The sequence below is a fragment of the Pinus tabuliformis genome, chromosome 5_1 (genome assembly GCF_031772625.1).
Source record: "Pinus tabuliformis cultivar Carrire ecotype Pingquan chromosome 5_1, CPIR1, whole genome shotgun sequence".
NCBI classification, from domain to species: Eukaryota; Viridiplantae; Streptophyta; class Pinopsida; order Pinales; family Pinaceae; genus Pinus; species Pinus tabuliformis.
The window spans coordinates 510,191,217-510,205,454 of record NC_142305.1 but is presented as its reverse complement, the minus strand read 5'-3'; the positions used below and the strand labels follow the sequence as shown (position 1 = coordinate 510,205,454).

At 35.0% G+C, this 14,238-nt stretch overlaps 1 protein-coding gene across 1 annotated transcript; it reads left to right on the top strand.

Moving 5' to 3' along the window:
• On the top strand, positions 1 to 1,369 carry LOC149165729 (uncharacterized). The gene is made up of 2 exons (XM_089431191.1): positions 1 to 789; positions 937 to 1,369. Exons 1-2 carry the CDS (start codon positions 97 to 99, stop codon positions 949 to 951), a joined length of 708 nt encoding a protein of 235 aa, XP_089287317.1. The 5' UTR covers positions 1 to 96; the 3' UTR covers positions 952 to 1,369.
• The last annotated feature ends 12,869 nt before the right edge of the window (positions 1,370 to 14,238 follow it).

The following is a 14,238-nucleotide window of genomic DNA, read 5'->3' as shown; positions in this document are numbered from 1 at the left end:
TACATACCCTTTCTATTTTTAGCTTATAAAAACACGGACGACTTTTTCTTTCATTGGAATTTGGAGGGATTTCATAATTGCATAGTGATCCAACTCATGAACTCTGCATACATCTATTCTGTGATATACATTTACATCTCAAACGAAGACGGAGAGAAATCCACTGAACAAAAACGAAAAACGAAGGGAGAGAAATCCAAGAAACGGAAAGGAAGAGAAAGAGGAAATCCACAGAACAGAAAGTCAATGGCAATGCCAATGGAGGAGCAGAAACGCAAGAGATGGTTGTCCCAATGTCATGAAGATCCTGACATTGACGGTTTTTTAAAAGCCCCAAACCTTGTAAAAGAACTGGTTTTGCTTCACTTGGACCGCTGGGTGTACTTTATAAATCGGATACCCCTGGAGATCCGGTGGAAAAAGGAGATGGGGTGGAGCATTTCTCAACAGGAGGAAAGGCTGCACGTATTTATCTCCTTTCAAGATTTCGTGGAGAATGACTGGGGCTGTGAAAACCTCAGCCTTCTAATTTTTTATTGGCCGCGGCGTTGCACTGTGGTGGTGGACTGCGCCCGCACCATCCAGTGTACACATGATACCTGCTATTATTATATAGCGGATGATGACGAGCGCTTCCAACAACTTACCGACCCAATTCCCTTGAAGCAGTTGGTGTTGGACTACAGCAATCTATTTTATCCAAATGGTTGGGATTGGGACGTCTCGACAAGACGGAAATCTCTCCTCAAACGCTTCAATAGAAGGATGGCACAACCCTCAGATTTGAAGGTATTCCGATCATTTCTAATTAATTTCTCCAAAATATAATATTATTTTCTATTCTTTCTTGAATCTTTCTCGTCATCTCATCTGTTTTTCTTTAATCTTTTTCAACATTTCTTTCCTGTATAGCTGAATATGGATTGCTTTTTGCAGCCCGGATCCACATAGTGGCGTCGTACTCAGTTTCAAGCTATCATTTTGCGTGGCTCGTCATAGTCGTCCATTCCAAGCTACATTGCGTGGCTCATTATCGTCGTCAGCCAACCGGGTCGCCTAGACATTATTTTATTTTCTGTCCGTTATTTGCATCCTCTATTGTTATGTTATCGTGGCGTGGCCCAAGATCGTTATTATCTCCGATCTATGTAATGTCGTCAACCTTTAATGTCATTTTAAAGTTAAGAGTTGTTCTATTCTCCTTTCATTTAACGTGACCGGGTTTGCTAGACCGCCCGGGTCTCCTCCAGAGGTACGTATTCCCTATTAGCGCTGGGGTTTATTCTCGTGCAGGGTTTACGTTGAACTAAGTTTCAACTTTCAGAAAATTAGGATTCAGATAGTTCCGCCAGATGAAATTTGTGGGAAAATGATACGTTATTTGATTTTGAAATTTGAATGACATGCTAAAATTGTTATTGGTGGAACTGTTTACACTCAAAGAGAAGCTTACCAGAGATGTTGAACACCAGAAGTCGGTTTTCACCTGGCCTCCATTGCTTAATGGATCTCAAACAGAGCAACATATGAAGGGGAACACCATGAACTATGACCATGACGAGTAAACATATGAAAGGAAAGCATTCGAATAAGTATCGTAAACAATTTCACAAATAAAACAAAGGTGAATGGAACATAAGTTCAAACGAAACATAGAATACCAATGTGAGAACCAATTCAAGCTAATTCCATCAGAACGATGATGCAAAAAAACAAAATTATTAAGCGATAAGACAAAATTTATTGAATTCAAACCTCAAACAAATATATACGTGTAACGCTCGTTCAATTTCACTAATCTCATGTACGCTGTACGAAGGTCTGGTAGTGTGATTTTTTTAACAGAGGGTATTCTTAGGCATTCGACCGACCATTAACTGCAAGCACCCATTACCGCTTTCACCCCCCTGATTCCCTGAAAGCCGCCGGGAGACCTGCTATATCTTTACTAAGTAATGAGCACCGGCTTGGTGCAGGGATACCGGCCCGATACTACTGCTACTCGCATCACGAAAGGAACGATTACGAAAGGAATGAGCACCGGCTTGGTGCAGGGACTCCCTCAACAAGTCCCTGCACTAAGTTCAGATGTGTCATAGCTATGCTGGCAAGCTCTTAGTTCAAGCCAAGACAGAAGAAAACTAGTATGTGTCATAGCTATGCTGGCAAGCTCTTAGTTCAAGCCAAGACAGAAGAAAACTAGTATGACCTGTTGCAATACACCTCAGGCACATTCTGGACAACAAGTGTCTGGACAACAAGTGTGTGTGTTATAACAGGTTGTTCAGCAGAATTTGACACAACTCCTTAGAATAGTGAAAAAATATGCCTAACCTAGCTAGTGGACATTCAGGCACATTCTGGACAACAAGTGTCTGGACAACAAGTGTGTGTGTTATAACAGGTTGTTCAGCAGAATTTGACACAACTCCTTAGAATAGTGAAAAAATATGCCTAACCTAGCTAGTGGACATTCAGTTATTAAAAAAAGAAAAAAGACTACATATTCAGTGGTTCAGAGCATAACTTTCCTCCTTAAGAGTTCAGTTCTCGTTTGCAGGCATTGTTACCTCGTAGTTTTCCCAACATTGCTTCATAAAACCAATCATATAACTCCTAATCTCCCACCAACTTGATTAGGAATCACTGCGCCCTCGTCTAAGTTCATCTTATATCTTTCTACTGTGAAGTTCATAGTTTTCCAATAGCTTTATAGGTGGTATCCAAGAAAGGCTTCAAATTACGCCTGCGAAGATTTTCCCAGAGAAAGAATTTCCAAAATTTGATAAGTTTTCGATTTTAGACTCTACGGCCATAAAATGTTCAGTACATGTGATTCCCTTAAAAAGGATTGTGAAAATGATAAATGCAGGAGCTCAATTACATGCCATATGATACTATTAAAAACTTTTTGCAAATTTCTACTATAGAAAACAGATAATCCCAATACCGAATGCTGCCCGTCCTGCACCGGTAATAGCAACCCACTTTAATTTTCAGTGAAATGGTTTGAATGTGCTTGAAATCATTACAAATTTTCTTGAGAGCCGGGGTAATTTTCAATTATGGCAAAACTAGGCTTCAGATTATATTATGATAAAAAGACGTCATGGACCATGTGGGCCCTCCCATGAACGCCACATGCCTCACCTCCTCCATGTTATACCGTGGGTCATGACCAAGCTACTACCATGGGATACTGTTGCATGAGCATGCTAGTACCTCAGCCACGTACCCAAATCTGCATGTAATCTGATGAAACCTGGGATCGATGAAACCTATGTTAACAAATGGGGGAAAAGATCTGTCCGAGGCAAATAGCCTATTTTGCAGCGTTCATCATTCCAAGGATATGCTGGCTATGATTTCTGCTCTTACTCGAGTAGTCTGTGGGCATATCCTTCATCCCATGGAGGGCAGCACACGTCAATTAGTAGCCGAGAAGAAGAGATGCAGAGATGAGGAACAGACGATCTCATCCACCATGAATTGCGCCAAGCCGGACGATATTTCTGGTCAACACCTTACATTCTCTCCAGGTAAATAAATAGTCTCCTCATCTGTGAATTTTTTGACAGTCCTTTTAAGTTTTCATGGCCTGAATACGAATTGTAGATGAAATGAAATGAATATCTCAGAGGCTGTAAACAATTGGATCGTGCATCAGAATTGGTATAAAGTAAGAGGCAAATGGAAAGAAAAAGTAAAATATTTGTAATATATATGGTGTGTTCTATGCTACATGGAATGAAAGGGATAAAGGAAAATTAATAAACATTTGAAACAAAATAGGCTTCTAATAGCAGTAAAACGAGCCTCGAGAAGAACCAGATCTGGAAGGGAAATACGAAATTAATCTACTATATCTGGTGTCTGGTATGCTATAAGGAATGAAGAGGTGAAATAAAAATTAGAAAAACACACGAAACAAAATAGGTTTAAATTAGGTTTGTAATAGCAGAAATATAAACGCGGAAAGGAATCCGATCTTGAAAAGAAATATAAAACCTTTGTAATATCTCTGGTGTGTGCTATCTCATATGGAATTGAAGGAAGAAATTAACAAATCAAATGAGGTTTATAGGAGGCCGAAAGTTGATCATGAAAAGTAACAAGATCTCTCTTCTATTCACTCATTTCGAGGAATGGAAAAAAAAAAGGACAAAATTTAATCCTGTTTGCAGTCATTCCTTCACAGTGGCCTCATTTCATAGCTTCATGGGCATGAAAATTTAAAATTTCCCTGCATAAAAATTTGCCAGAATTTGTGAGAATCAGTATTGCAGCAAAATTTGCTGCATGAAAATTTACCACGCTGGATTTACAAAGGCAACATATTATCAATTCTTTTTCTGCATGAAAATTTACCACAACATTACATAAAAGTCTTTCATTATCAATGTAATTTTTTCAGGAGAAACTGCATGCCAAAGCACTCTCGATTTATTTCATCACTGAAAGAAATTGTGTAGCTAATGAGGAGAGCGTACCCAATGGCTTGCTGCGAGACTGCGTTTGCCTGGGTGATGAGGAGGCCTCCTCTCGTGGTTCTCTGAGAATAGAGCTCCAGGTTTCGATCATCCTAGAGGATTTGTATTTTTCAAGGATGCAATGAAGGGGATGCCTTTATCCTTGCTGAACAAATCCAAAATATTCCAGTCTGGTATATTGAAGCAAATGAAACATGCTCTAGTGATGGAAGTAAACCTTTTTGAGGTAAACCCTTTCCTTTCTGGTCTTCAATCCAAGGCTTTGCTTTATAGGTTTAATGTCTTTTAGCCTAAATTTGATGCATTGACTCAGTGGAGCCATGTGGATATCCAACTATGACCTCTATTTGTGTTCAAAAAGATCTTTCATAGTTCAATTTGATACATAGAAAGAACTGGAGTTCGTCCTAAATGAGGGGCCATGGTTTTGGGGAAGAGTAAGGCTTTTCATTATTCCATGGTTCGTAGAATTTGATGCTATAAACATGGTGGTTACAACAATGTTTGTTTGAGTGAGACTCCCAAACCTCCCTCTTCCTCTTTGGCACCATAAAGTCCTAGAGGATACAGGAAATATTCTACGAAGATTTAAAAAGATGGATATAGAAAGAACAAAAAAATGTGTTCTCTTTTTTGCCAGAAATTGTGTAGAGATAGATATTAGCAAAGGCCTACCTGACCACATCCAAATGAATCATATAAACTTCAAGTGGATGTCCAAAGAATTCTATTATGAGAACATGACTTTCAGATGTTGTGTATGTTTTCAAACAAATCATCTCCAAAAAACATGCCCTTAGGACAAAAAAATTCAAAAATGAAAATAGGTCGGTTCATAAGCCAAAAGGTTAGTAGGTATCAGAGTCTTTCCTCTCATAAGAATAAGAGGAAGGAAATATGGAAATTCAACCAAGCAAAACAAAAGCAGATGTACATGCACAAGAAGGAAATCATGCAAAAGAGGGTATTGTGAAAAGGTCCAAAAGTGTAGTCCAAACCCCAATGGGATCCATCTCAGGCTCTTGATGGGTAGGGACAAAATGAGCACATGTATTTGAGAGTTCGGATTTTGATGAAGGACCCACACCATCGTCATCAAGAAGAGATTTGGCATTGGTTCTTGTTGAAGCAAATTCAAAGGATTAGCAGAAAGTACACAAAAAGAAAGGAAAAATAGAAAAGTTAAATGAATGTTTCCAATCATAGTTGTTGTGTGCTCCATTTTTTAGTTTCTTCCATGTCTTTTGTTTCTTTTCTTATAGCTCAATGTCATGAGGCATACTTCCTAAATGCAATTAGCATATACAAAATAAAATTTTGTTCTTTCCTTTTGACAATAATAAAATTATGAGTGTCGTTTTCTCCGAAAACTAAATTATACTTGTAACTCATGTATGCATATGAAATAAACCATGAAGTGTGTTGTCTAGGATAATTTTCTATCATGTTGAAGAATTCTTTTAGATTTTCACATATTATATTAACCTTCTCTCTCTCTCTCTCTCTCTCTCTCTACGCGCGTGTGCATGCACGCACACACACACTTTTATTTTTGTTGAAAACTAGCACTGAACAACATAATTAGATTGGGAATAGGTCAGTAATTTTGTAGTCCCAATGGGTTGAAACATGTGTATTTATTTTAAAATGGAATATAATGATTCATTTATTCCATTTTAAAAGAAATATGCATGTTTCAACCCATTGGGACTACAAAATTACTAGCTTATTCCCAAGCTAATTTTGTTGTCCAAAGCTTATTTTCAACCAAAACTATTAACCAAAAACAAAAGCTTACATAATTTAGGCCATGTGTATGTGTCTGTGTGTTTGTGTTTATTAAAAGAATATCATTCTTTGATAAACTACAGAATATCCATTCGAGATAGGATAAAGGTTGGTGATTATGTTTTGGTGGGAATTTCTTTTTTTCATTAGCTTAAATACCAATGGGGAATCGGCTTTGAACCTCCATCACTAGTTTATGTAGGCATATTTATGATATTTGTTGCAATGGAAGAAACTTTTGAAGTTATTTGCTAAAATTTTGTTGCTTTGTATTATACTCATAACTCCTTTGTGCATATGAAATAAACCATGAAGTGTCTTGTCTAGGGTAATTTTCTATCATGTTTAAGAGTTGCTTTGATATATTGGCACATATGAAATTAACATTCGGTGTTCCTCTCTCTCTCGTTAACAGTTTTGGTTGAACACGAAATCTGGACAGTAGAATTAGATTGGGAATAGGCTGGCAATTTTGTTGTCCCAATGGGTTGAAACATGTGTATTTCTTTTAAAATAGAATATAATGATTCTTATTTCTTCCATTTTTAAATAAATATGCATGTTTAACCCATTGGGACTACAAAATTACCAGCCTACTCCCAATCTAATTATTTTTTCCATAGCTTGTTTTCAACGAAAACTATTAACCAAAAACAAAAGGTTACATAGTTGAGGTCATGTGTATGTGTTTATTAAAATAAAATCATTATTTCATAAATTACACAACATCCATTCGAGGTAGTGTAAAGGTTGGTGATTATATTTTGGTGGGAATTTCTTTTTACTACTTTAGCTTAAATTCCAATGGGGGATGGCCTTTGAACCTACATCACTAGTTTATGCGGACATATTTATGCTATTTGTTGCATTGGAAGAGACTTTTAAAGTTATTTATAGAAATCTTGTCGCTTTGTATTATACTCAAAATCCGTATGTGCATATGAAATAAACCATGAAGTGTCTTGCCCAAGGTAGTTTTCTATCATGTTGAAGAATAGCTTTGATAGATTGGCACATATTACATTAACCTTTGGTGTCGTCCTCCCCTCCCCCCTCTCTATGTGTGTGTATGCACGAGCGCACTTTTATTTTTGGTTAATAGTTTTGTTTGAAAACCATCTCTAGATAACATAATTAGATTGGGAATATGCCAATAATTTTATAGTCCCAATGGTCTCAAACATGTGTATTTATTTTTAAATAGAATATAATGAGTTTTTTTCCTTCCATTGAAAAAGAAATATGCATGATTCATCCCATTGGGACTACAAATTACTAGCCTACTCCCAATCTAATTCTATTATTGTCTAGAGCTCGTTTCGAATCAAAATTTTTAACCCAAAAAAAAACTCGCATAACTAAGGCCATGTGTATGTGTTTGTGCGTTTGTGTCATTCTTTAATCAACTACACAACATCCATTTTTTTCACCTGCTTAATGATTAACAAGTGTATGAGGATATTAAAGCATTATTAACACATTACTCGTAATTGTTTCTAAATTACCTTCATCACAAGTTCTTACTAGTGTTCTATTTCAAAATAGAATCCAACACAAGCTTCATCAAAAGGAACATCACACACAAAATACGCAACATGCTTTAATTCAAAATAGTTGTCATTATGCACACCATGATATCATTTAAGCTTCTCATTTGATCTTTTAAAGCCATGTGAGCATCAAACTTGTACGTGCGATAGAGAACTAGCTAGTTGCACCACTCAATCTCCCACAGCTTTATGAACATCATTTTCTATCATTCATGTTCTTATAGTGGTCTTTATCTTATTTCCATCAGATAATATCACCATGATTTATATGAACATTTATCGATGTGAAATACCCCATCAGAGACATGTATGTCATAATTAACTAATCAACTTGCGCTTCTTTATGATCACATTGTCCCAAGTCACTGAAAATGTCTTCTACAAGACATGGGAAATGCTAGTAAAGTCTTTACATTTTTTTTTATTTGATTAGCTTCATTTCTAATGTCCGTAACCCTAGTTCCCTTGGACTTTGCAGTCAACCGTTGTTGAAATGACTTGGATTTTGTGAAAATCCCAAGATGGATAGATAAAAGGATGTGACCTCACTTTTCATACTGACTATTAATTTTCATACCCACCACTCTGGTAGGCCATTTTTTGATTCAATCATTTTGTTAGGAAAAAACAATACACATTTTGACACCTACCCTCTGCCCCTGCTGCATTCACATGGCCTGACAGGACTGAAGCCGTTGACAATGCACATAAAAGGAGCGATTGAATGGTTGGGATTATTTCCCAAAACCCTAAACTCAAATTGTAAAATATCATGCCTATTCTTTGCTCTCACTTCCATTTGTTATCTTTATATCTGAACTGTATAGACTGTTGCGTTCCATGAGGCACAATATGCAGGAGCTTGACATTTATTTAGTAACAAGGTATTGTTATATTGATCTTCCACTGACTACATAGTAGTTTAATTTGATATTTTATGCTAGATATTTCTCACTGCATTAACTTCCTTTCAGTTGAATAAATTTCTTCCTAATTTATCTATTTCATTTTCACAGTTTTGATTTTGATGTTTTATTCTCTACATAGCTACCATCTAGCACCCTCATCGCACATGAACTTTAACGATTCCTTTGTCTCTCACTAGGTCGTGTCGCCTATTTTGCCACATTGGTTTAACACTAGTTATCACTTCACTTTCAAGTATGTTTTCCCTCGTTACAGGAGAAACTATGTTTTTTTCCCTTGGTGTGGTCTTCATTTTATGTTTTCTTTAAAATAATATAGAGAAAGAGAGCTTTATTTTAAGGTCTCTTTCCATCTCTTCTTGAATTACGGGTCTACTGCTTCGATTAAAAGATGGTAAATGTATGTATACTTTTTTGTCTTATTGGAATATTCATTATGTTCCTAATGCCAAAATTATGATGTTTCTGCTGTAGCTTGTTTGCGGGTTCTTGTAACCTCGGTCAAAATCTTTATTCAGCAGTACAGATCGCTCTTTCCAGACCAATTTCATTTTATACCACCCTTAATAGAAAGGGTTACTATCATCATATTATTGAAATTTCTCCTCTAACAGAGGTTCATTCGTTGTTTGTTACGCACTTGCGTGGGTCGTTGGTTTCGGAGGTAGAAAAAATAATGGAATCCTCTCGATTTGTGTTTCTCCTTTCCTTCTCATTACCTGGGTTTTCGTTAACCTTTTGATTAGTTCATATTCTCAAATTAATATCCCATGCATTGTCCTCTACGCACTTGTAGAGAGTTTTCTAACTAATGTCTCTTTTCACTGAACTATTCTCAGTAGAGGAATACCTGTTGGTTAAGGTAACAAAACCGAGTGGTATTATTTTATTTTATGATCTTCATTTTCTTGGAAGTGAGTTTTTCACTGCTACTCTCATATTCCCTCAGTCTTTTATATATATCTTCATAATGGTTGTACATGTTAACTTATTTTTTCAAGCTCGGGCTTTCTCTAGGATTCTTTTCTTTAATAACATGATGCTTCATTCATTAATTAACATTCTCCAGGTCAATTTCTTGTTCTCGGTTCTTTTCTTCTATTCAGCTTTTGGGTTCTATGGTGCTACATCCTTTGGATTATGTTTCACTCTCTCGAGGCACAAATTTATTGGTTATCAAGCCTCTTGCTCAACTCTCCTAAACAATTTAGATTTGGAAAGATTCGGTCATATGATGGATGTGGCCCTGAATCATTAATTCATGACACTACTTTACTATATTTTATCATGTAAATATATCTTATTTGTCCCATATATTTTTGGATCACAAGATATCTATTGAGCTCTCTAAGGATGTGCTTAGAATCTAACATATTTTTCTTTGTTAATGCATTGTTCATTTTGTATAATTACTCATAATTACTTAATACCTATACCAGGAGGCACTTATATTGTTTGTTCATATTCTATGTTTGAATGGTTTAGTGTATGATTATGAATAATTAGGATGGAAGTGTAGTTTCATTAGGTTGACAATTATCTTGATCTTAATATTGATAATGATGTTGTGCATTCTTGAATCTATAGATATGTATAGAATAGTTAAAAATTTTATTAGGAAGTTGAATTGTTGTATTTTCCTTTATAGATTCTATGTCATTTTGTTTACATATTTAACATGCACGGTCCAAGAATGTCAACATAAAAATTGCTAGAAGTTCACAGGTATATTACTGATTGTCTGCAGTAGCATTTGTAACTTTCATGCCTTTATGATTCTTAACTCTATTACACTGTAGCTTTATCTACATTATACTACCCATATATTTCATAATATTGTATATTAGGTTTACTAATAGCACTATGCCCCTGTGAAGAATAATTTACTCTATGCGCTAATTCTATTTTTCTCCTACAGTTCATTATTTCATTTCTTTGTATGCAAAAAATTGCATTCCCTAGTTATATTATTCTAGGAAATATCATTGCCCGTCTTATAAGAGACAAAGTTTTATATGTTAATAGTATAATGATCAATACTATTTATTTTCCCTCCAAGCTCCCATGTATCATATCTATATTTTTTGTTACAGAGAAACTACTATTCCTAACTTTAAAGCAATAGTGGCTTGTCGGATAAACATTAATTCAACAATCATCTCAGGATAATAATCGGATGCTCTATCAAACATGCATCCATTATAAACAAAATAACTAACTATTTTCCACTCAAGATAGCATATCATATATTTTTCATTCACCTAAACAAAATTAGCTAAAACAGAGTCAAAATTGAACGTGCATCTATGTAAAATGTCACCACAATATATTTAACTATACTTAGTTACACAACTATTTGTAGCGTAACAACTTGACAACAATTCACAGATCTCACTAGATAAACGTAGCCATAATCACAAATAAACATGTACTTGAGTGAGACACTAACCACCCAACCATGAACTGACCACCAGTTACCCCTCAAGCCGAGATCTTTTACCACAGAATCAATAACCTCTGTTGATCCCTTCAATAGGTATTTAATACCTTTCTTTCATGATAAAGCTTCCTTCAGTGATGTCCCACTTTTGTGGACCTTTCTATCCAGTTGCTTGGGCTTTTCCTTTGAATCCCACATTTCTCTCCTTTCACGCTTTTATGCCTATCTAGCCTTAACATCTTTCTCCAGCTAAATGTATTTTTCTCTCCCATCCATTAAAATTATCTAGAATTCTTATCATGAAAGAATTATCCAAACTCATTTCTAAGTGTCTCATTCCCAACTACATACATTCCATTTATTTATTTATTAGTAATTATTCATTTAAATAATTGTTCCAATATTATTCATGGATTTTATTCCATTCTTTCTAATGTAACTCAATCTAAACAAAAATTGATTACAACAACGAAGGGATATTACATTCTCCTCCCCTTTTATCAACACCATCCTCGATGTTCATTGTCGAGTTTTTTTTTTTTTCCTTGAAACCTTGTTGGATAACCTTTCTTCTTTTCATCTTCTTGCTCTTATGTATCCTCTTCGGGAGTAAAGGCTTTCATTGCAGCTAATCATGACCAACAACTTAATTTTGGAGTTAGATCTCTTTCTAGTTTAAGATCCAATGGGTTCTGCCATAAGGTCTTCTTCGGCTCTACCTGTAGCATTTTCCACATAGTTAGGTGAAATTTATCATGTACCGATTTATTAAGTAACAATACATGAAAATATTACAAATTTTAATATGAATGGAAAATTCTAATTGATAAGCTACGGTTCCCATTTCGTTGGTTCTATGCGGTTTTAGTATTTTTTCTAAACTCTTCTTGTTGTTGAAGAGATTTCATATCTTCTTAATACCGAAAGGAAGACACTTCCTATCTTTCACATTTTGAATCAGCACTTTATTTCATCTGGTGTAATGACTAAACTTTGGAGCATACATACTCTTACATTTATGTCGTGCTACTCTTCTAGCACATTTGTATGCATGTTGAATATGTGCTTCCCAATTTTCACCTACGCTCAACATAATTTTTACATGGATCCAACAAGGGCAGAACCATTAATATATTACTATAATTGACTTGATGGCCATGCCCTTTAACATGAATATTGTTTACTTGTAAATTTCAATATACATAATTGTACATTGTTTTTCAAATTTCTCACATAAAGATAACAATTATCAAGGGACTATTTGTAGCATGCTATAAATTGGACATTATTGTATCAATTGTGCATATTCTATTTTAGCCATTTTCATGGCTTCTATGTTTTGATTAAAAGCAATCTTCATGTTGAATTAGTTATGTCCACCCTTCACTAGTTCTCCTAGTTGTTCATAGTCACAAACGCTAGTAGTCAAAAAGTATTTTGTTGTTCACTAGTTTTCGTGATTGAACTAGCATAACGTAATTCACAATATGTTACACATTCTCCCTTGATCTCAAGCCTTTGAGTTTTTTTTCTTTTTTTCATTGTTGGTTCATCAATATAGGTTTCTAATCCCGAACTTCTCTCATATCACTTCATTCTTAACATTACTACTAATTTATAGTTTCTTAGTTCTTGTTAAGAGCTACTATAATTTATAATTGTTATTTTTGTACCCTCATAATAATTACACATATGTCTTGCATATGTTTAAGTGTAGAACATCCCATTCATGGTTCTTATATCTTGTGGATTTCATCCCAGAGTGGGCTTAGTCAAGTCCATTCTAATAGCGGTGCCACTTGTTTTCTTGTGTAGAATTTTCATTGGTTACACTCCGTACTCCTATTATAGTGGGTATTTAGATGTTGGAATTTAATCTACAAGGGATTTTTATAACTTACTCAATCGAGGAGGTCACTAGTTCAGTTATTTGCTTCCTTGATAGAAAATTTGATCATCTTTCCCCAAAATCTTCTTAGTTGTTCAAACAATTTCATTCAAAACATCTTTGGTGGTTTGATTCTCAACTATAAAGGTGTAATATTTAGAATACTTATTCTATTAGAATTTGTTTTCTTTATGGTATTATTTTACTTGTATGTTATTTGTAATATAATAGTTCTTAATCCTTATTTTAATCCATTTCTTATCTATATATATGTACATTACAACATTTATGTACATTACAGCGACCTATATCTTATGGAAACACTGCACGCTTCTTCCTTCCTAACTATAAAACTTTTCTTAGGAAATTTGTTAATAACAATAGTTGGTATTTTTCAACTTCTAATTCAAGTTATTACCTCCATACTTTATTCCACTGTGAGAAACTATAGTGGATTTTCTGTATTACCCTTAATCATGATTGTATAAGGTTACTATTTTTCTTTGCCACTTATTATCCTACCCTAGGTTCTCGATATCCAATACCATTGTTCTTGTCTTCCTCTTTCCTTAATTAATGGTAGTTAATGGTTTTGATAGAATTTGTTATGCATCCAAGGCATAATCCAACCATCATTTCTCTTGCAGAAATGTCTCTAGCACACTTTTCTCTTTAAAGTGCATATTTTTTGCAAAACTTCACTGATTTGATTGACTGTCTCCACTTTTCAACATTTTGTGCCTTACATCATTTGTCCCAAACTGTTTGTCTAAGAACCACCCGTGATTGTATGTGTTAATAACTTGGTGTGATGTAGACACTTCAAGTTAATTTAGATTAAAACCCGACCATTTATAGATATATATGTACATATCTATAAAAATGACACACAAATCCCATAACCCTAGTACAACAACAATGTTGTCTCAACCATCGCCCATATCAAAACTTTTTCACGTAAAAGGTAGATCGTCTCATCAGATTAGACACAACCTTAGTCGGGTCGCAAGGCATAGTGGTTATCACCTTTGGATTTTATATAAGAAAACAATAAGTTGTATGTGCAACAATCCCAACCAATTTTATGGTTTGGCATGTGCGATTCCACTTTCTCCTAAGTACAACATGTATCTTCATTTTTTTTACTCTAATTAAT

Coding starts and splice junctions, on each gene's coding strand:
- LOC149165729 (XM_089431191.1), top strand. CDS start 97: ATGAACTCTGCATACATCTATTCTGTGATATACATTTACATCTCAAAC.